Source organism: Columba livia, chromosome 25 (assembly GCF_036013475.1).
Source record: "Columba livia isolate bColLiv1 breed racing homer chromosome 25, bColLiv1.pat.W.v2, whole genome shotgun sequence".
Lineage (NCBI taxonomy): Eukaryota > Metazoa > Chordata > Aves > Columbiformes > Columbidae > Columba > Columba livia.
Window position 1 is genome coordinate 2399074 of NC_088626.1, and position 23350 is coordinate 2422423.

A 23350-nucleotide genomic window follows, 5' to 3' on the forward strand; every position below is an offset into this window, starting at 1 on the left:
CATAAATCCCATCACCTTGTTATTTCTGTGATTAAACTACCGTGTGTGAACACAGAACTATAGAATCATCTTGGTTTTGAATTATGTCTTTAGTGGTTAAAGATGTAACCAGATGGTCTTTATGTTCTTTCATCGGAGAATCATCTGCCCAGTTTTATTTCTGCCAGTTCTCTGACATTTGTCACCATTTGTGCTTCAGAACATATTTGTTTTTAATTTGTGGTGCAATAGTTAAGGATTTCAAGTATCCTCCTGGAATCCTGAAAACCATGGCATCGTTCTCATGTCTGCAGACCAGGAAATGAAGTTGATTCTGGCCCAGACAAACCAAATATTTAACCAAGTAAATGGATAAGTATGAGATACTGTATTTAAAAAGAAAAATGCTGGTGACTTTTTCTTTTTCAGAAAAAACGAGCCACTTTTTATGAGAATATTATGAAGGCAATGAGACCTCAACCAGAATACTTTGCTGTCGGGTACTACGGTCAGGGTTTCCCCTCTTTCCTCCGGGTAAGAATTCTTCAGCACTCAAGTCCTGGACTGGTGGGTGCCCTAAAAGTCACAATTTTTCCAAAGCTTCTGAGAAAATTCAGACGCCAAACTCCTTTTCCTTTGAATGACGCTGAGAAATCTAAATCCCTTAAGTATTTCAAAGCATTTCAGCATATAAAAAGAGACAAGTAAGACAAGTATGAGAACAGATTTTTGGTGTGACCAGCTTTAATCAAGTTAGCGTGTTGCGATAAGGTTTGTTATATGGACTTAAACAGAATCAACCTTTTGTATTTGTGCCCTATACACTTCCTGAGAAATGTGATTGCCGTTAGAAAATTCTTTGCTTGTAAAGAATTCACCCCGTTACTTTTTAGCCTGTATCAACCTAATTTTTGAGACATGGATCATTTCAATGCTCAAGAACATTAGTGAGATCCTGTCCCACGCAGAATTAAAATGCAAAGTCGCTTCCTGTTTGGAAGCATTGCTGGATCTGTGCTGGCTGGAACACGAGAACAAAGTGAGTCAGATGGGCAGGGTGCAGAACACTAAAACATATTCCCAACTCTTATTTAAAATTAAGGAACATTTGCATTTTCAGACTGGAATTGTTTGAAGTCGCTGGCCTTAAATGGAAGCCAAGCTTAATAAAAAAGAAGAATGTTAACTTAGGACTGGGGAACTGGATGGCATCGAAGGCTTTAGCTCCAGGTGGTGTTTTTGAATCCATCCCTTCCAGAAACCACCTCTGCTTGGTGGCCACTTTGGAAAAATAATTGGCCATGGTCTATGGTGCAAAACTGCCATAGCTGGCCACTTATTAATGGTAGCTGAAGAGAGTCAGGAGTGGATCGGAGGTCAAACTTGTGTCTTTGTGCATGGAGAGATCCCTCAGTTAACTCAGACCGCAAGTGGTCTGGCAGGGAGCTTGTGGTTCTGTGCATTAAAGAACTTTTTGGGGTGCTTGTTCTCTTAAAATCAGCTCCCTGAGTGACATTTTGTGTGTTGAATGTGTCTGAGAGTGCTAGAAAGCATGGACACGTTCAATAACGCTTGTGTGCAGAGCAGTGAATGTTCTAGACAAACACGTTGCAGGGCCTTGCTCCTGAGGGTTGCTGGGTTGTCACTCCAGCCTGTGTTTCTTCTTTCTCATTGCTTTGTTTAGTGTTAATTCTCTTTCTCTTCTGCTACCCACAGAATAAGATTTTTATCTACCGTGGCAAGGAGTACGAACGACGGGAGGACTTCAACCTGAAGCTGTTGACCCAGTTTCCTAGTGCTGAGAAGATGACCAGCACTGCCCCTCCAGGAGAGGAGATCAAGGCTTCTCCTAAACAGTGTATCTTTTGGTTCTAAGACATTTTGGCCTCTTTCCTAGAATAACAGAATTGGTAAACAGCAATAATAAACAAGGAACTTACTGCTCCAGGGTGGGCTTTGAAGGCATGAAGATAAGGCCATCCAGAATTGAAATGGTGAATGTCAACGTATTGAAAAAGAGAGACAGGTTGATATTGTCAGAGTTAAAGGAGTTGCTGTTGGGGTGTAACCTGAACAGATTGCAGGGCAGGATTTCTTGCGCGTCCTTCTCAAGCAGCTGGTGCTGACTGCTGTAGCGTATGTGTGATCCGGTTTGGTATTTCTGGGTGGAAGGGTAAAATACAGGCAGCGAAAGCAGGATATAAGTGGAAGTGTGCTCTTTTCTTGCTTGCAGTTAACTAGCATTTATGAACTGGCTGGGTATTTTTTTCCCCTGTAGAAGTCGCTTTTTACAAAGTGTTAAGTGATTATTTAGGTTGATTAAATCTGTTTCTTCTTCATTAATTTTTTCTGTATGCCGGTGGAACTCCAGGCTCTGAGGCAGCACACCGCTGAGCTTCAGATCCTCTTTCTCTTAATTGTGAGCGTGACCAACTGCAACCTAGTGAAGATGCTTCAGATTCTCGTTTGTGACTTCCAGTCGCTAGCAGGTGTGCTCCTGGAAGATGTACATCAGTAAAAAACACGTTACTGAGCTTCTGGCCTGTGTTATACAGGCCAAACTTGAGAATCTGGTGGTCCGTTTTGGCCTTAAAAGTCCGTGTACAAAGGCACAACTCAAGCAGCGAAACCAGATGCTTCCCTTGCAATAATCCTGCCAAGCACTAAATCCACATAGGAAATTAAAATTCATTCAAGACCAAACTTGGTATCAAAAAATGCCTCTTCTATTGCTGCTTTGTTTCAGCTACTTCCTTTGCATCTGTTTGTGTTTGTTCTAATGGTTTTGGCTCAAGATGAACCTAAACTGCAGAATTTGGATCCAGATCTGAACTCTTCCAAGAGTTTGGGGGTGTTTGGTTCCGGGTCCTTGGCATAGCCCCATTATAAAGGGGAGCAGCTGCATTGCTTGGATTTGGTACAGGTTCTTCTCGGACTCTTACAAACACCTTCGGAAAAGATGAGTTTGAGTGCCCAGATCACTGTTGTATTAGGCAGGGTTGATGGTTCTATAGTTTGTTTTAATTTAGTGCTTTTTTAGCCTCCGTTGTCTCGGGGTTTGGTTTTGCTTGGTTTTATTTTTTACTTAGAATGTGTTTATGATAAAATAGCTTGTTCTTCCTTTGTGTTTTTTTTCTTAATAGCGTACTGGAGATAGTAATTGAGCTGCACACCGTCTGGGGGATGCCTACACCATTAAACAGGCTCATCTTCCCCCAGTTCTGAACTAGAAGCTGTGCAGCGTGCTTAGCATGGCGTGAAGCCCAAGCTAATAAGCTCTCCTGAGAGCAGGAATATATTAGCTTGGGCTCAGTGCTTGATCTACTGTGGGTATGCGGTTTGGGGCTCGGATTTGGCTGGTATCCAGTTGGCTCTTCAGCTCGGGCAGGACGACCTTGGGTTTGCTTTCAAAATACTGTTAGAACTACCCTCGGTGAAATAAAGGATGTAAGGGGCTGCCCTACCCACCAGTAAAACATTCCCTCTTCAGAGTGCTGTTGGCAGGTGATTCACAGAAATAATCTATACATGTAGATCAAATTGTTTATGCTTTACTTTTCCATACAGGTTTTTACTCCTGTAAAGCCTCCAGTACAGTGATTGTTGAAGAACTACTAAGTATTTTTCGTCAAACATGACAAGTGTGGGGGATTTTTGAGAAGTCTGGTGAAAACAGGAAGGGTATTTCTCTCCCTCTCCTGTTTTCTCAAAAGGATCCATAGTTTTTCATCCTTAACTGCAGCTGCTCAGATGTGCAGTGCTTCATTGTGAAGCCTGTGATGAACCTGCCGCCTAATTATAAAGATAAACCTGTTCCTGAACAGATCTTAAAGTAATTGCTTTTCCTTTTCCCTCACCATTTCCTCTGTATTTTCCTCATCTAGCCTGGGCACAAGGTGCAGCGTCTTTGTGTTTTGTGTAAATTTGTTTCATAATCTGGTTTAAACTTGGTTGTTTTAAGAGGAAACAGGAACATTTATGTAAGGAGGATGAGACATGAGAAAACTCCCCATTTCCTCTGCTTCTTTCTAGCTACTACAGAGCAAACGAGGTGCAGCAGTTCACACACTCCCGACCCGTCAGGAAAGGAGAAAAAGATCCAGACAACGAGTTTGCTGTGAGTCCTTTGCTGTTGATGCCGGATGGCTGTGCTGCGACAAAATGGTTCTGTGCACTTAGTTATTTTGTTGGTAGCATTTTGAGCAACACCATCACACTTTTTTTCCTTTACCTGTTGCAACAGTTTTTCTATTAAAATGTAAGATACCATTTAAATAGTAGAGGTGGTGTTTGTTGCCAAAAACACTGGGCTCCATCCCAGTTAGTGAAGGTGAAGTTCATTGTGTAAGTCGTGCCAGCTTGTGCTGGAAAGCTGGTTCCATGCTGTACTGCAGACGAGAACTGAATCGCAAGACCAATATTTTCTTTACATCTTGGAATTTTTTCCTTCTCTAACTAGAATATGTGGATAGAAAGGACAACCTACACGACAGCCTATTCGTTTCCTGGCATCCTCAAGTGGTTCGAAGTCAAACAGATCACAACGGTGAGTTCTGCATGTGGGCTGAGTCTCATCCCCTCCAGTCTCTTGGTGAGTCAAGACTCTTGCACCAGTTAGAACATCCTTCCACTGGTGGATGTTCCACACCAGTAACTTCTGCTTTGGATAAAAGCAGATGTGTATCTTCTTTGTTGTGCTTGTATTCTCACATGCTGTTCTGCAGACAGCTCTCCACAAGGCAACGAAGTTCTGCATTGACTATATGATGCTTGGGAGGGTGGTTATTTCTGTAATGTACTCCACACTCAGCAGCCAAGTCCCAAATTGTTGTTTGTTAAGGTGTGAGATCATTCCTGATTTCATCTCTGAATGGGAAGCCATTGGGCTGCCATTCATAGCGGAGAAGTTATAATACTTCATATTCACTGGAGGTGAGCGAGGGTTTATTCTGTTTTTTCTTGTCATCCAGGAAGAGATCAGCCCCTTGGAAAACGCCATCGAAACGATGGAGCTAACGAACGAGAAAATCAGCAACATCGTCCAGCAGCACGGCTGGGACCGGAGCCTGCCCGTCCATCCTCTCTCCATGCTCCTCAGTGGCATTGTGGACCCAGCGGTCATGGGCGGATACACCAACTATGAGAAGGTCTTTTCTCGTTTCTCTGTAGCTCAGTCTGTTGACCTCTGCAGTATCCAAGACCTGGATTGAAAAATGGGACACTGAAATTCAGTTTTCGGCTGTTCCTCCTTCTGTAGCTGTATCTGTTCAGAACTCAGGGGAGAAAAGAACACAGATAGGAGATTTCCGCTAGACTGGAAGGTGGTTTAGTGTTCAGTTTAGTGCTGTACGTTGCCACAGTGATGAGTGATGCGGCTCTTTGAGGCCTCATTTGCAGCGGCGATAATAACATGATCCTGCCTCATGAGGGCATTGAGGTGCTTGGTCAGGCCAGTGAATGATGCAAGTAATGAAGAAAAGCAAAAGATCTAATATTTTATCCATTGTATTCATAGAGAATGGTAAGGAAATGAGGATTTCTCTCCAGCAGATAATCTGTCTTTGCAGTCTTGCAGCAAAGAGCGTGTATTTCAGGAAAAAAGCGGTGTTTCTTATCCAGGTTTATTCAGTTGACTTCAGCTGAACAGTGTATGTTCTTTTTTTGTGATGTTTAACTTGAGCTGTTTATTCCAAGTATCCAATGATGGTATTGCCAGCACAAAATATATTGCTCATTTCCATAAACTGAATGGATGGTGTTAAAACACATTTAATTCTTCTCAGATGTGTTCCAGTCACATGAAATGAAGTGCAGAAGTTAAATGGGAGAGGGTCTGATTTATCTGGGGTCTAACTCTGCTGATTCCAGAGGAGTCGCATGCTTTGCCAGGGCTGAATTTGGCCCTAAATCCGCCCATTTTATGAATTAAGGTTGACATAAAGTTTAGAATTACGAAAGTGGGAAAGCAGTTAAAACTAGGAAACACAAAGTGTCTGTAACCACATCTGGAAATACTCATTTCTGGTTCATATTTTCCTATTTCAACTGAAGATCGGTACAGAGCATTTGGCTTTTGTGGGCGGCTAAAAACTTGAGCTTTAATTGTTTCATTGTAGCCAAAAGCCAAAGTCTGTGTTTTTAACATGTGCTTTCTTCTTGCAATAATTAAACACTTTCAAGAAGAATCTTCTGGGACGTACCGGGCAGTTGTTTCACAAGTTCACCTCCTCTTGACATCAGCCTATTTCAGACTCGTACCACTAGGCCTATAAACACTTGTACATACAGTCCAGAAATCAAAAAATACACGCAGAGGCTGAAATAGATCAGACACGTGTTTTAAAACCAAATGAAAAATTATTAGGGATTTTATCTAGGAAAAAGAAAGATGAAATTCTTCGTTGTGATACGTTTCAGTGCAATGCGCCGCAGCACATCATGTGAATTGGCGCCATTTTAAGGCTTTGGTCCAGGAAAGTATTCTTGTGTTTGTTCAAGTTTAAACCGATACCAGATTCTGGTGGTGAAAGGTAAACACGTAACAAGTGTAGACTGAAGGTGCTTTGTTGAATCAAACGGAGCCAAACTCTCAGCGCAGTCTTTATTTCTACTGAACCTGCGTAACGAGCCCCAGGTGAGAGTGTTGGACTTAAGGGCTTAAATGGTGGCGTTTAAGGTGGGGACGGGCAGATGTTCCCCCTGCTCGCCTTGTGCAGCTGAGGCTGTTTGTGTGTCCTGTACCGGAGGGCACTGAGTGCTAAAAATGAGACTTTTTTAGGTGAGAACTCAGAGGCTGGATCTAAAACTCCCATTTGAGTGACAAGTAATGGAAGCTTGGTTATTCAGATCAGTACTGGTTTATGAGAAGGGAACTGGAATTGAAAGGAGGAATTCTTTTTTCAGTATCTTTTCTTCCCTGTTCTCAACAAATGGTTGGTTGTCTGTCAGCTTTGCATCAGGAAGTTATCAAAACCAAACTTTGCTATGAGGAATAATGCCAATTAATTCACGGAGATCTTTCACTCCGCTGTGAAAGCAACATAGTGTCTGTATCATCTTTTCTCTTTGCTTTCAGGCCTTTTTCACAGAGAAGTATCTTCAAGAACATCCTGAAGATCAAGATAAAATTGAACTGCTTAAGCAACTAATAGCTCTACAGGTATTGTACTGGGAAAGACTGGGAAGCACAGTGTGAGTGCAGATGGTTTTTCCACCATTGTTTTGCAGAGAGAATGCAGATAAATGCTGTAAGGACAATCTGGATATGTGCACAGTTGGTTTTTTATTTTAAGGAAACTGCTGTATTGTAAAATTGCGGCCTAGAATGTTCCATGTGCTTTGGGTTGCTCTGAAATGTTATTCTGAAATAATTGCCAACGTGGCATAGATTATTTTTTCCCTCAGCAGTAACAATATATCTGTTCCCTTTTCTTGAAATCATCAGACCTGATGTTTTGTCACTCTGACCATTGAAAGGTGTTTGTTTTGACCTGCAGAGGAGTGAAAAATTGCCATGTTTTCTTGTAATTCAAATTGCGTTCCTGCAGACCAGTTTTTACATATTTCCACCCAGCAGAGCCCAGTTAAAGCTTCCTCACAGTCACCCAGCATTGGGGCTAAGAAGTGACACTCTGACATTTGACACGCTGTGTTTTCCAAAGCGGAATATGGAATTTGAGTGGCGAAATGGAAGCCGTAGGCATGGATGGGGAAAGGGTTCATTTTCTTGAACACATGGAGCTCAAACAGGTTACTACAGTGTCACAAGTTGTCAGTAGATGAACTTCCTTACTGTACGATTGCTTTTTTTGCCTATGCAAACTGCAACCACATTGATTTAAGTCCCTTGAGTGCATCTGAGATGTGTAACATGCATAAAAAACCCTCCTTCCTGGAATAGGAGAGCTGATCTGTCCTTTTGTAGCTTCATTTTGTTCCTCCTTTCAGATGCCGTTGTTGGCAGAAGGGATCAGGATCCACGGTGAGAAGCTGACGGAGCAGCTGAAGCCTCTGCACGACAGACTGACAGCCTGTTTCAAAGAGCTCAAGAAGAAGGTGGAGAAGCAGTATGGTGTGATAACTTTGGTAAGTGCCCCTGCTTGTTTAGGTTTTCTCCTTAAAGAAACACACCTCTCCCCTTTCCCACTTGTGAGTTGGTGTTACGTGGTTGTTCACGAGCGTGTTTATGTGCAGCCTCCTTCCCTCACCGAGAGGAAACCGAGCAGGTCCGGCTCTGTCGTGCTGCCCTACATCATGTCTTCCACGCTGAGACGTCTCTCCGTCACCTCTGTGGCGTCTTCGGTCGTCTCCACATCTTCCACATCATCTGATAGCGCTCCCTCCAGACCGGGTTCCGATGGGTTAGTAATCGGCCTTTACATGTGATTTACAAGAGCAGGGATATGACTTTGAGAAAATTGGTTACTCTTAAAATGAAGATTTATTCCATGCACAATAGTAGTAGCTACACATTTAAAACTTTAAAAGGAGGCCAATGTTATTTTGCCATTTTACAGAGTTTGGAGCATAGCTAAGGAGAGTTCTGGGAATTGAATCCTCAACTCTCTCTGGAGTCCCAGTTGTCTCCACGATGCTGGGGAGCAATGGAGGCAATGTATTTCAGATGCGCACTATTGCTGATCCCCAGGAGTGCTGGGAAACGGAGGTGTAAGATACTACAAGGCGATTTAGTTTGATGTGGTTCACGAAGAGGTGCATATTCATATGGTACTTGTTCCACCTACCTCTTTGCAGCTGCATACGCAGCGTTAAAAGGAGCTGCCGCACATGGAAACATTTCCAGTTTACATCTGTGATCACCAGGGAGTCTGGGTGACTTGCTCAGGGTCACAGAGCAGAGTTCCGCATAACATGCTGGTCTAGCTCCCTGCGCAAGTAGATCACACTTATCTTACAAGGCATAAAACTCCAAATTGCTGGGGTAAAATAGGAGCACAAATCTCACTGAGAGTTCTAAGCTCATAGCTCAGTTTTTCCCAATAACCTGTTATGCAGACTAAGAGATCACAGCTTTTTAACAAACAACTGTCTGATGGACTAACATTTCATGGGTTTTTCACTCTTTCGGTGTGGGCCACAGGTCTGTTCTGGAGCCTCTCTTGGAGAGAAGAATATCAACAGCTTCCCGAGCTGAGGAGCTGCCCCTGAAAGACGATGGCGATAACCGGATTAGCAAACTCAAACGGAAGGACTGGAGTATTAGCAAGTCTCAGGTTATCGTGGAGAAAGAGCCAGAAACAGAACTGTCCTCCAAAATGGTAATAATAATAATAATAGCAATAATAAAATCCACAGCAGGAGATTTTAGTGTTTCCATTGCTTTCAGCCATGCTTGTCATTGGGAACATCATTAAATAGTGGGAGGGGTTCAAATACCAAAAGCCTTGGTCATCTGAGTAATTCTTGCTTTATTTATTTGGAAAACTTGTGTCACAAGCTGAACTGCAGTTTGGTTTAAGGTCCAAACTGGAAGCATGAGGCGCTAATGTATCATCTAGGTGCTCAGTGCCCTCGTTTCTCCCAGGAGCAGGGGACTGCGTGATGCACTCTGCACCGTGCAGAATTGTTCTGTTTTTGTTGGAGCAACCAGATACTGCTCGCCCGCTCAAAAATCCAGCTGGCCAGCCAGATGTTCAGCTGCTATCAGTCAGCATCACTGCACAAATCAAATGTACTGCAAGGTGAAGATCAGTGTGAGTGATTGGGGAGCTGAAAAGAGATGGTCTGGTAGTTAGGTCACCAGTTTGGGACTCAGAAAAACTGCTTTTTCCAGTGTGTGCTCTGCTCCAGACCTCCTGCGTGAGGACAGCAGGGTTTGCTCCTTGAGCACGTTATTTGCAAAGGGGGAATGCAAGAGAATTTATACCCGCATAGGAGTGTTGTAATGAGGAATGTATTGGAGACAGCCGTTCAGATTGACAATAGGATTCAGAATGATTGCCTGATAGGAACGGGTAAGTTTCAGCTCAAAAGCAGAGTTGTGTGACCTTGGATTTATGCAAAGACTGTTGAACTGCCATAGTATGCGAGAATTAAGCATCTGAGTATTTAAGCGGGTGGCTCGGTGAAACTAATTTGACTTAATATAGGCTGTGTAAATAATGAGAAAACATGAATTCTTCTATTTCCCTTTCCCTCCCAAGATCTCGACTGAATCTGGCAGGAACAGGCTATGCTGCTACATATTCAGGAATTCTCATCAAATCTGAGCGATGCTGCCAGCACTCAGAGTCTGCAGAATATTTATAAAAGGGAGCCGTGGCTCTAGAATCATGTCATTTGGTATTGACAGGAAAATCTGGGGTTGTAAATATTAGCGGTTCAGGAGGCCTGGCCTTCTGCCTCTGGAAAAGCTGCTATAGAATTAAATGAGTTTAACCCACAAACTGTGCTGTCAGCTGCTGATCACTTTATTAAGTAAAACGAGAGAGAAAAGCTCTGGGATGGAGCCTGTTTATATAGTGTTCACTAGGACACTAAGGCACGTCTGTCCAAGACTTTGCATTGCAGAGAGCTCGGAGATGCAAACCAGAAGACCCACCCTCCCTTCTCCCCCCAGTTAAGGGTTATATTCCTGCTTAAAAACATTGTGAAGTACAGAAAGAGCTGGTTTTTATAGCTGGTCTGCAGTGTCCAGCACAGGAATTGGACAGACTGATTTTATGCGGCTCTTTACCGAGCTGCTTGGGAGCTGGAAAGCCAGAGGGAACCAAAGCCTGGCTGTGCGTCCTGAACTTCTACACGTCATGGAGTTTAATATTCACTGTGCACCAACGTGTGCTCCCTTCGGCACAGGGAGAAATACTGAGCTGCTTGATGGTGGAGAATTGATCTCTAAAGGAGCTCAGTCATTCTAATTACACATATAAGTGACAATCTGCTCTGTAAAGCAATAAACTGCTATGTAGAAGGACCATCATATTCATGCACCAGACTCACCTATATTCGGGTGGCCTCATGATTTGAGTGAAGAGCAGAGAAGGACACATGTGACACTTGAAGGAACTGGAAAAACATCTCTCAAGTCCCAAATGCGAGAGATTTGCTCTGTAAAGCCTGAAATAGGTTTGTTTCGCAGCCCTAAAGAGCTGGATGGCACTAGCACTCCTGACTTGCACCGAGAATTCAAACTTTTTACCTTCTTGGAAAGACTGTTTTGTCCCCCTCCCACATTTGTTCATAGAACTGCTAGTCAAATGCAGCAGTTTTTCAGCCTGGTGCCTTCCCTTTTTATACTAAGGTCGTTAAAAACAGTTTACTGTTGGTGCTCTAATTGGTAGGGTCTCACAGAAAACTGAATGTATCACAGGAGCACAGGGTATTTAGACACAGCTTAGTTGGTGCTGTGGTTTCACTCTTGTGTTTCACCTGAACGCAGCTTTTCTGGAGCGTGTCGATGCCTTTGTGTCGGGTCTGATTATCTGATACGCGTGGAGCATCCTTACTGACTTGTAAAGGTTTTCTTTACTCCTTGTTTCGACCAGGGCTTGTCAGGAAAAGCACAGAGGCCAAAGAGTCTTCAATTAGGAGACAACAGACTGACTTTGCTCCAGGGTTCCTCGCTCCAGCAGTCAGCACCTCACAGCCCACCGCCCATCACTCCCAAAACGCCACGAACCCAAAGTAAGTTTTGTTAGAGAGCAGTTGCCATGTCCTTCAGGGCAGTATGTGCAGTAGTAGGAATTACTGTGTATTTGCTAAAGGGGGGGAACTGCTCTGAAGTAGCTCACAGAAAGTGACTCTGGGCTGTTAATGTTTGTAGACGTTTTTGCAGGTAACAGAATTTGGCAGCATTACCAAAGATCATACTTGCGACTTACGTATCACTTGTTAAAATAAGTGTATCAGATGAATTCCAGAGAAGAGCTTTTATCTTTTTCAGTTCCTTGCCTGTTTTCTCCTGTATTGACTTGTGGGAAGGGATGTTAAACCTCAGGGTGAACAGCACATGCAGTCAAGGTGGATGCTTGGAAATGCCTCAGGTCAGGTGGTGACAGCACATACTAGAGGAATATCCCCTGTGAATTCACTGCATGGAACTGCATCAATCCAGCATTGGATTTCTGATCAGCCCTATGGCTACATTGCCTGGGCGAGCCTTGAAGGCTTTGTTAATTAGTGAACAATAACTACCATCACGTGACAGAAGGTTTTAGAAGTTGCTCTGCAGCTTGGAAACTCAGCTAATAGATGTCACACCTGAAAGAGATGGAATTTATCTTGAAGAATTTGCAAAATTAGTAACTTGTGCAGTTGCCTTCCTTGCATATCCGGTAAGCTCTGTAGTTAATTCTGGAGCAGCAGATAAATATGGCTAAGGTAGAAATACAACTGTAGTGTCAGCGCTGACGTCTTCCTTGCCATTGCATTTTTCACTCTGCTGCTCCTTTTTTAAAGGAACAAATGTTCATATGTAGGACCTGACTGTCCTTCCTCTTACCTGGATATAAATTCAGAATCTGGTGTAGATAATGAACTGAACTAGCATAAAGCTATTGAGGGAGGATTAGAACCAAAAAACACACGTCAGGGTGGGGAGACAACCTGAAACACAAACAAATGCAGGAATACTAAATGAAGAAGGACCTGTGCAAGGAATGTGAAACCTCACTTGTACTCAGCAAGCGGTTTTAATTGACACTCGTAGCAGGGCAGCTTCCCAAGAATCCTTCTGAAGTTTGGGTGCTTATCTACTCCATCAACTGGAGTTAAAATCAAAGTGAATTCTCAGGTTGAGGCCCAGGCTGAAAGGAAACCCCAGTGCACGTTGCAGATGTGCTAATGGATTCCATTTTCTGTTCTCTCAGGCATGCGTTTTTCACATAAGCTTAGATTCAGTTGCTGAAGATGGAGTTCTTCTGAACCTCAGGGAGATACAACTGTGACTCTACTCTGACACATCCATCCAGGTTTCACTGCTAAAGCAGAGAACTCTTAGCAGATCGGAAGCACAAGACGTTAAATGAATCTCCCTTGAAATTCTACATAGTCAATCCAATTTCCTGTTCCTTTGCCTTCTATTTTAATGCCGTTTCTTACTGTTGTTGCTTCTAGGTTTTCCCTCCTTGCAAGCCGATGGATTGGCAGCTGGTAGCTTACAGAGCACCCCCCCGCCACCTCCACCCAAAAGCAAACCCTACGAGAACAGCAACCCGCGGAACTCGGTGGAGGTGAGGAAATGAGAGCTGACGTGGGCTTGGAAAGCAGCTTTTGAGAAAGAAACACCGGTGGAATTTTCCAAGCTGCTTCTAGGGTGGCGCAACTTGAAACTTGTCTAATCATTTTAGTGGTTCGCTCCGTGAAACCACAGAAGAATAAGAGAAGTGTTTTGCTTCAAGAGAAGGCTATCAAATTATCAAATGAAGTCCCCCCCCCTTTTTTTTTTCAAGTGGGAGTTGTGTTGGCCATGGTCGGGCGAACTGTGTGTGGGGTGGGAAGATATCTGGAAAACAGACAAGCACAATGATTGCAAAGTTTCCAAAACATGATCAGTGTAAAGCAGCACAGTAATGCGGTCCTGAAAATGAAGGGGAAAAATCCACACGTTTTCAGAAATTATAAATGTTGGTTTCCTTCTAGGAACATCAAATTGTCACTTTAATGCTGTTTCGCTAGCATTTCTCTTATACTGTGGGATTCCAAGCAGCTTGCAGGTACTTAAGGTGCAAACACTCTGGTCATTGTGTCAGAATCATTTCGTCTGCCCGGGTGTGGGTGATTCTGATGTGAGACTGTAACTGCTGCCAATGCACAGGACAGAACACGTCCTCTTGTAACAGGGAAAGGGACGGATATCTTCCCCAGTCCAGTTTGCAAAGGGGCTTTGTGGAGTACTTCAGTGAGATGAACTGGAATTTGACCAAAAAGAATGTAAAGAACGACCGCACTTAAAATACGTTACGGGAAGACAACAGAACAGCTGATCGCTTGATTCTGTTAGAGATACAACACTTGGAGCATGGAATAAATGGGAGGTTTTGTGCTTTGCCCTTGGTTTGGTCAGAGTTGTGCTTCTGAAAGGGGCAGTATAGCTGCTATAGGTGAGGGGCGCGGTGGCGATGGGCCAGCTCTGGGGATGCTGTGGGAGTCACTGCTTCGAGAGGATTAATGAAAGAGCCTCCTTCCCTTGAGGCTTGTAAGAAAACTAATTACTAACATGTCCTGGCTTGCAGCATTGACCTTGGCTTGCGGCCAAGTGAAGAGGATTGGAAGGGCTGTAAAGAGAGATTGTAAAAGTATTTTCTGAAGGGTTTTGTTGCTCTGTTGTTGTCAAGCTGACTCTCTCCTTCACTTAAAAGAGTCCCGAAATGCTGGCTGTTTTGGGGAAGCAAGTGGTGAGCCACACAACCTTCTTGTTCATCTGTCCTTTTGCATCTCATGTTTTCAGGGTCATCCCAGAAACAAAAACAGAGAACCCACTGGTGCAATTTTCTGCAAGAATAAAACATCCTACGCGCCCCCGTGCTGGGCAGGAAGGCTGCAATTGCTTTAGTAGAACTGCACTTGCTGCCGTTTTGTTGTTGGTTGTACCATTCTGATTTGGAAGCATTTTACATCCTTTTGACCCCTACTTGGTGCCACTCACCAAGAGGAAAACAGTTGAGTTTTGAAACTTTGAGGGAAATGGGTTTGTTGCCATTTTACTGATAAACAGAAGGTGGGACAGAGGGACAAATGGCTCTGACTGCAAGTCAAGCTGCAGGTCACAAACAACTAAAGTATATCTGCAACTAAAGCGTGTTCTAGCAATTAAAACATGTCTGTTATCCCTTGGGGATCTGTCCTTGTTGCCCCATCAATTGCACGTAGCACTGAGAGGCTGAATTCAAAGATTTTGTCCTGAAGGAAACATCAAGAAGTACAGGACCTTTTGGATTTCTTGCTTGGCAAAGCAACATGTCTGAACTTGCCAGTAATGCTTTATTTTTCTGTGTGTTTTCGTTTGATCTGCTCAGGTTGCTCCACCACTACCCAGCAGACGTGAAGCCAAACCTCCCCCTCCACCCCCGAAAACCAGGAAATCCAGCGTTGTCTCTTCAGAGCAAGGACTGCAGTGAGGATCGGCGCTGCTGGGGTCGCAGCAAGTGCCTGGACCGAAATCGCCGCTTCCTTTGTACCGACACGCTGGGCCTCCCTGACCCTAAAGGCTGTTGATCTCGCCTGCCATTCCATTCCCTCCCCTTGGAGTTTTCATTGGGAACTACCAAAAGGAACTGATATTTTGACTGGATTCCCAACCTCTGGTTTACTTTCTGGTACTGAAACACTAATCACGTAGCAGGAGAAGTCGCTCTACTGGAATTCTTGTCTATTTTAGTCTTGTCTGTCCAGAGTTTTTTCCCACTGTTGCAATTTCAGCAGCTGGTTCCTAGCGTAAAGCTGTCATTTGTAAGTGATTTACCCCACTGTTTGAAACAAGGTAAGCCACTGTGAGATGTCCTACAGTGTTTTCACATGAATCCCGTACAGTTTTACAGCTGTGCTTCTGCACCGATCCCTCCTCCTGCCCCGGTTTGCATGACGTGAAGCAGATCGCAGCCATTCCTGAATTGTCAAGTGTCGGCTCCTGAGACGTCAGGTGCCGGTGTGTGATGTGCAGCCTCCTAAGGTTCTTGATTGCAGGCACAGACCTGAGCATCGTTAGCAGAATAAGAAGTCTTTTTCTCCCGCTAGTCATCATATATATTTAAGATGAAGCACAGACGTTGTGCCTCATACCGTTTCTGCTCGAGGAGCGGCAGTTGCTCACTCCCAGTGGAGAGTTTAGGTTCACCAGTGCTTTGTCATAATTTCACTGTTGGTTCTGGTTTTAACACTGGAGAGCAGTTGATATTCCTCCCTGAATTACGTTACCTGCTTGGTTTGTGCTTGTGTCCAGGGCTTGGAACAATATTTCACCTTCGTGCTTTTTAGTAGGGTGGAAAAAGTTGCTTCTCTCCTGTGAATACTTGAGTAGAGGCTGCGTTGATACCAACACTTTACTGGTACCAGCGACTTGGGGAGGGTGGAAAACTCGTTATACATCCTGACCTCAGGAACAAATCTCATAGTTACCATGACCTTTACTTAGGCTGGGCAAATTCACACAAATATAGTTATTTCTCATCCTCTTTTTCTCCCTGCAGCCATTTGTGGCAGCACTTGCACTTTGTTTTATAGCCTCACTCCATCTATTAATAGGTTTTTAACAGCCACCAGACTTCAAGGAGCCATTTAGATCTGGGATGCATGTGGAAGACCTGACAATTAACCATCTGCTTTCCTATGGCTTGGATTACTCCAGCCCACTGCAGTGTAACTCACCTGTTTATAGAATACACAGCTTGTGTCGGGGCTGTTATTTTTCACTGATATTTTCCAGAGAAAATATTCACTCTGTTTTACTGTGGAACTTGGGAAATGTGGGAGTTTGCAAAGTTCAGATTCAAGCTTTTTGGAAAGTTCAAAGTTTTTTAAACTCGTCACGAAGAGGGACCAGCTGAGGAAGTTGGATCCAAGTTCATTTCTGAAACGATACAAAACTTGGGCTGCTCGGTTACAGCCTGTGGCCTGTTTATTTATCATCAGCGTTGATGAAGACGCTGTCGTGGGCTCTGTCTTCCAGGAAATAATTTTGCTTGTTACCTATAATTGTCATTTAGCTTCTGCTGATCTGGTAGAAGACACTAAAAATGCTGCTGAGGACATTGCTCACAGTAGTAAATACAAATACTGTTGTTTCTTTGCAGGCCACGACACCATTATTCTGCTCACATGACTTAGATGGCTTTTATTACCTTACCGCAAAAATGATCATGTTTTTGTTTGGGTTTTTTGTTTCGTTCAGTCTGAACTAGTCCTTTCTTTTGCTCCTACACGTTCCTTTGCCTTCAGCGTGACTCCCAAAGAAACCTGCAGAAGCTGGATGTGCTTTGCTGCTCCCAAACAACTTGCTTTCCACAAAGGGTCACATTGGATTCACATCACAAAGCAGGTTGGAGGCGTTTTGGAAGCTGCAGTCACATCACATACATCCCCGGTTGGGTTTGCTATAGCGTACGTACAACCGTCTTCGGGGCCGTTTCCTTCTCAGGGGAAATCTCTGAAACCTTTGTGGACGTGACAGCTCCACATGATGTTCTTGGACGTGGATGCTGCTTGACTTGAAAACCACAAGGGTTTTCTCGTCTTTCATTTCTTGTCCACTTCTTGCTCTTCTTGCAGCCGTTGTCTTCCTTCTGCTGCACACGCCAACCAAAGGATCCTCTGAAACTCCTATGAGCGAGAACTTTCTGTCTCCGGTGAGCATTTTGCTGTAGGCAGAACAGCAGGATGTGGTCTGAATTGGAGAGCAGGACGTGTTAACACCACCTATTGTGAATTCAGTGCCTTTCCCCACTCTACATCTGCCCGTTTCCTCGTTCTTAGGTGCATTTCCTTTCAGAGCAGCTTTGCTTTTCACTCCTTTGGTAAGTCAGGAGACTCTGCTGGAATCCCAGGTGATGGTTTGTGTGTAGGGGGTAACAAACTACGTGTCACGTTTGGGTATTTTGGTTCCAAGTGACTTTTTTAGTCTAATTTCCCTACCTTTTTGATCTACTTTCGTAGCTTAAACTCATAGCTGGACCTTGTACATGCAAAAGTTGGTTGTTCTTTTTCCTGGAGGAGGGAACTATTCCCTACAAGTCTGACCACAGGAAGAATTTTTCAGCTGATCTTTAATGATCCTTTGCATAATGCTCTTTAACTTGGGGAGACATGGTTCCGACTGCCGTTCTTGCAGTTTTATAGGCTGGATTTATGAACAGAGTACTTAGCATGCAAGTGGTTAATTATCCTCTCCCCTCCTTTCCTTCCTTGGATCATGCAGCTGCCAGCATTAGGAATATATATGGACAGTTGCTATGCCAGAAAAGGGGTCAGAACTGGGAGATTTTTTCTTTCTTAGCGTTGTTTTAGTTCTAGAGTCCAAAATGCTGTAAACTCATCCCACTTCTTGCCTTTTGGCGAACTAACTCACTCACAAATAGGCATTCAGTTTTCTTAAACGCATTACTGGCTGTGGTTATGTTGTTAGCTGATACAAGTCAGCACAGTTTGCTTAGAGGTACAAGATGGAATTTCTGTGCTGTGCCTGAATGATTTAGGCCTTTGTGCCAGTTTTAGAAAAACGTTGTCTTCTAAGTGTCAGATTTTTAAAGGCACTTGGGCATTTAAGTGTGTGAATAAGCATGGGGCCTGACTGATTTTAATTAAGTGGAATTAAGTGCCCACACTCTTATGAGAAATCCCACCAGGCCCCTCATTCTTTTTTAGTGTTCTGCCTTTTGCTACAATACTTAAGTTCTGAGACTTAATTTTCAGAGACAATTTAAAGTCTCACTGCTTTGTTTTCAAAGTGAGGGTCATCGTTCCATGTTAATTAGTTGCTGTTGGAAATGTATCCAAATGGCTTTTGGACTGGAGGGCTATAAATGGGAGTAGGAGAACTGTCCATAATGATGTTGTCTCTGTGTACCAGAAATTAAAGCAAACAGCAGTTTCTGCCCAGCTCATGGTTTTGAATAAAACAAATCTCAAAGCTACATATCCAGTCTGCAGAGAAGACAAAACCTAATCCTATTTCATAGCCGTGCTGTTCAAAGCCAGTTTTAAATTTCAAGTCTTAGAGGATTTTGGGGTTTTTTTATTATTTGGAGAAATATGCTCAACACTTGTTTTCTGGAGCTTTTAATTAAAATTTGTCATGCTGTGATAAATTCCTTTAAAAATGTTGCAGGCTCTAATCCACAGCAGGGGAAGAGGGGAGCAGACAGCTTTCCATTTCAGTGGATTATTGGATTAGGAAAGGACACCGATTCCAGGGAGAACAGCTCTGTGATCTGCAGTGGCACAAAATACCGTCATGTATATGCAGGACCTGCATCAATACCCTTCCCACTGTGCAGCCCCGTGTCTGCTCCACAGATGAACAGTGAGTTAGACTTGTAGTGGGAACGGCTCAGATTTTCTCTCCTTATTTATTTTTGTATTTGTAAATGGAAATAATAAGTTTAAGATGTCTCTAATTTAACTGTAGGGTTCTTTAAAGAGTGAAAACATTCCTGACTTGCTACTACTACCTTCTTTCGCTTATTTCTTTTGATTAAGAACTTCTCTACCTTATTTACTGTTGCAGACCAAATGTTCTAGTGGACCAGGGCGAGTTTGTGTGTTTTTTAACTGGAGGTGTAAGTCCTCAGCAGCTCTGAAATCCAGCCCAAGCATGCATGCTGTTAATCGGTGTCATTTTTGGTGTTTTAAAGGTTCCGTGACATGATAGATCTTGGGAGACATTTGTCTTGAATTCAGGAGAATCTGGATGTTGTGTAACGTGGTTTTGTGAGTGTTTCGAGCTCCTGGATGTGATGGTTTAGTATAAACCCCAGCTCTGCAGACTGCAAATACCTTCTTTTTTCTCTTTCTTTTAGTCCTCTGCAACTGAATCAGCCAAAAATGCAGCTTTTAAAGTGGCTCTGAAGAAAGAGCAGGAGTTAAGCTTTGGAAAGGGAGTCTGCATCTCTCTGGGTAAATGCCATATGATTCACTAAGTCTGTAAAGCAAAGGTGTATAAATTTTCATGGTCTTTTTTTTTTAATGTATTAACTATTGTAAAGTTTGTAAATACCTTTTTAAAATAAATGTAGTTTTTATGAGTGAACCGGTAAAACACGAGCACATAAAAGTCTTTCATACATGGACTACCGGAGTGCAAGTGGAGTGACACCCAAACAGTAAGTTTATTCGTGGTTTTAACAAAGTCATATCGAGTTTTATCCAGAGAGCAATGAGATCAGACGGTGCCTCTGTCCACGCGTTGTCTGTACAACTGAAACAAAAGCTTTTAAGCCGCGTTTTTCATTGCAGGACACAGAGCAGACTCGGCGCTGCCAAGTCCCTGTCGCTTTTACATACAAGCTAATAATCTACACAATTATCCTCTGCTACTTAAATGCGACTTCAGAGCAGTTATTCACATAATGCCATCTAAACAAAGGAATTGATTTTAACGTAGCTCTGAAGTTGTATTCTTGGTCCATTGTTCCATTTGGTTTTGTGGGTTTAAATCTTCCGTCTGGCTTCTCCTTCGATCAGACTTCCCTGTAAACACACATCGGATACTTTATTTTAAAGAGAAGAAGTGACTTGGCTGATGGAATTTTAAAGCCTGGTCAGACACTAAAATATTCATATTGCAGTCTCTGTTGGAAGGAGGATTAGAATGACATAAATCTGACCCGACACGATCTCTCTGCCACCTGCCCGTGGATGTGATCGCACGGTATAATGTCACCAACGCTCATAATGGCCCTTTTCATCCCAAAGTGCGTGCCCAGCGCTGCATCTGTTGGCGGCTCCGGCCCGGCAGCTGCTGAACGCGGCGCTGACGGCAGCTCAGAATGCACGTGAACCCACAGAGTTTCAACCGCGTTTCGGATGGAAACCGTGTTCCCATGTCACATCCTGCTGGATCTGGTCTCCTATTTGAATGTTTATTTATGGCGTTACCTCTGAGCTGAAAGCCTGAGGTGTTTTGGATACATGTGCTGTCTGAATACGTCATTCCTTTCCCCTTTTGTATCTCGTGGTTTTGTTTGTGCTCTCTACCAGCTTCTCCAGGAAATGATGAAGATAATTGGAGGTTTTGCCAAGGGGTGGACCATTTGCAGACACCTCCCCTTTCATTGCACGGTATTCCCGTTCAACTGCAGCAAGTTATTGCATTGAAAAAGCATCTGCAAAAGTATTAATTTGCTTTCAATGTCATTAAGTGGCTAGAAATAAGAAGGCCATGTAGTTTGGACTATGCTACAGGAATAAGACTTGCAAACTAAGAGTTTGATGCAGAAGTTTTTACACGTATGTGCACAAACCTAAGAATCCAATGGGGGGGCCCTTCAGCTCTGCAATATAAGACCAAATTGCCCTCGACTCATTTCAAATATCCTGGTAATTATTGTGGTATCTTTTCCTGCCTAACATACTCTCTTGCAATTAAAAAATAGCCTAAGCATATTAAGCTCATATTAAGCTGCTGTTCATAGTGCAGGTAGTGTTACTGAAAGCCGGAGTCATGGACAAAGATCCCATTTGATGTTCAGTACCAATATGATTAAAGAGAACCTAAAAAGTTGGAGTTTAGGTAATTTCTATACAAAAATCCAATGGAAGCCAGACTCTACCTGTCTATATTCCTGTTACCGAGTTTATGAGCTGTTTTCAGGCCAGGTTCCTCAGTGAAAAGCAAGAATGTTTACTTGAAACTTTTGGGTTTGGCTTCAAAAACGAAGTGGAGATTTGAGTGTTTCAACTTTGAACACAGCGCAGACGCTTCCCAGAAAGCGGTGACCATCTGGCCTCATCAAGGTGTCGCTATATTAATTAAAGAGCACGTTTTTGCTGGAGAGCATCCTTTGTGTGGCAGTTAGCGTGTATGTCAAGTCTCTGCTGTCATTGCATTAGAGCATCTAATGGAAAATACATTTCCCAGGCTGGGGACCTTGGGAGCAGCATCTTCCATATGGCTCCATCCTTCCACTGGCAAAGCGCCTTTGAAGTTGAGCATCTGTGAGTGCTGCAGAGATTTGTATTCCAGTAGAATGTGTTTGACTTTATTTTGTTTTTAATTTACTGAGTAATGACATCGCTACAGCGGGAGCATCAAGAATAATGTAGTCCTGGCCTAAGACTGGAACTCTGAGGTACTTAAACAAGGGCAGAGGCAGTATTGCCATGCAAACTCAACTTACGTGCCCCCTCCTGCTCCTCCAGCACCTTTTTTCTCTGTCCTCCGTGTACTTTCCCAGCCTGGACTGATCTCTAATTCCCCCATAGCGATAAAAGGATGAACGTGTCACTTACCACGGCTTCCTTCAGCTCCCCCAGCCTGGAATGCTGCGTTGAGCCTGGGCATTCGCTCTTCTGCACTTCCCCTAATTTTTCCATTTCGCGTGCGATCTGGATTGGGAAGCGATACAGCCGTCACGAAAAGACATTTTGCTGCTAAAGCCCCTTTACCCGAGTTACAGGTGAAACTGCTCCACTGCACTGTTTAAATGCGTCTCCTTCCCAGGTTCTAACGCAAGGCTGTCAAATGTCATCTTACCCTAATGCCAATTACTACTTTAAAATAATACGTGTGTCCATACAGATGTATGTATGTCTGGGGGGAAAGAGCCAGAGATGCGCGTATACACTAAAGCCTCTGTCACTCTTTTCTTGCTAAAACAACAGGCTTGTTTTCCGCTCCAGAACCCACCTCTTGAAGTGATTCCAGCAGGTTCTCCGCGTTCCTTTTCCCTCCCGGTTGCAGCCCGTACGACCAGTGCTGAGCCGAGCAGGTTTCCATGGACAGGACGAACAGGAGGACGCCCACCAAGATCTTCCTGGACTTCTCCATCCTGCGGGAGAGCAGAACATCCTTCTGATCTCACAACGACATTACAGGTCCATTTGTATCTTATAAAACTATGACAGTGTTATAATTCTGGATCTCCAGTTGTGCGTTGTGGCTGTGTGAGCCACAGCTGGATTTGGAGCCTCTTGAAGTGTGGATTCGCTCATTAAAAAGAGATTTAAGATCTCAAAAACTTGGATGAAGATCTAAATTAGGGGTTTTGAACACCCTTTCTGAGTTTTAGGGAATGTCTGGACCTCAAAGGTTCCATCCAAGTCCCTGTTGATACGCGATAGATGTGTTCATTTTAGCCAGTTTCTGATCTAATGCCCCAGCTCCTTAAAAAGTGCTATTTGCAGTCTCTCTTAATGTAGGTTTCTTCTACTACAGGCGTCTGTAAGCATGGAATACATGAAAATGGAATATGATGTGTTGTTCAAGCACATTACCTGCTCGCCAAGAGAGGTTCCAGAGTAACCCCAGCTCTTCCCTGTTTGAAAATCATGCTCGTCATCTCCCTTTTATAGACAGTCCCCCCCAAACCTTTCACAGCAGGTGACTTTATCTGATTCTATCTCACAGGCTGCAATTTCGGTCTTAAAATCGTTTTAATGCAGCAGAAGTAAAGCGCATAATTGGAACCCCCCTGGCGTGGCCATTAAATTCAGCTGTTTTCTCTAGGAGCCATAAAAGTAACAGCCTTTCTTTTAAGAGGCTGTAAATCCGATGTTCGGATCCAGCTGACGGCTGGAAAATACACAATCTTTTCTTTCAGTGACTTCTAATTTTGAAGTAAAAGTTCTTGGGCTTGAATTCAGCTGCGTCTCTATCTCTGTATATCAGGTGGGAAGGAAACAGCCCTTAGGGGCGTAAAAGAGCACAGAGCGTTTCGCTCGCTCCTTTGAAAGTCCTTTCCTTGATATTCTTTGCTTTATG

The 23350-nt window shown here is 43.5% G+C and overlaps 2 protein-coding genes across 8 annotated transcripts in view; one reads left to right on the forward strand and one right to left on the reverse strand.

The window, feature by feature from the left end:
• Nucleotides 1-23350, forward strand: part of DOCK5 (dedicator of cytokinesis 5) — a 91584-nt gene that overhangs the window by 64542 nt on the left and 3692 nt on the right. For 5 of the 7 annotated variants that reach the window (XM_065041020.1, XM_021280887.2, XM_065041021.1 and 2 more), the window contains 13 exons: nt 409-513; nt 1696-1837; nt 3730-3811; nt 4012-4096; nt 4439-4525; nt 4950-5126; nt 7055-7138; nt 7927-8064; nt 8173-8339; nt 9080-9257; nt 11484-11622; nt 13054-13169; nt 14955-19687. In XM_065041020.1, the coding sequence (XP_064897092.1) occupies nt 409-513; nt 1696-1837; nt 3730-3811; nt 4012-4096; nt 4439-4525; nt 4950-5126; nt 7055-7138; nt 7927-8064; nt 8173-8339; nt 9080-9257; nt 11484-11622; nt 13054-13169; nt 14955-15056 (1602 nt within the window). In that variant the 3' untranslated portion in view covers nt 15057-19687. Of the gene's footprint in view, nt 1-408; nt 514-1695; nt 1838-3729; nt 3812-4011; nt 4097-4438; nt 4526-4949; nt 5127-7054; nt 7139-7926; nt 8065-8172; nt 8340-9079; nt 9258-11483; nt 11623-13053; nt 13170-14954; nt 19688-22251; nt 22465-23350 lie in introns of those variants that run through there. The other 2 variants (XR_010468010.1, XR_010468011.1) reach the window with 1 other exon arrangement.
• GNRH1 (gonadotropin releasing hormone 1) lies at nt 19736-23000 on the reverse strand. The gene is made up of 4 exons (XM_005513520.4): nt 22864-23000; nt 22277-22418; nt 21880-21975; nt 19736-20118 (listed from the first exon to the last, which is right to left on the reverse strand). The coding sequence occupies exons 1-4, from the start codon at nt 22926-22928 to the stop codon at nt 20080-20082; spliced, it is 342 nt and encodes a 113-aa protein (XP_005513577.3). The 5' UTR covers nt 22929-23000; the 3' UTR covers nt 19736-20079.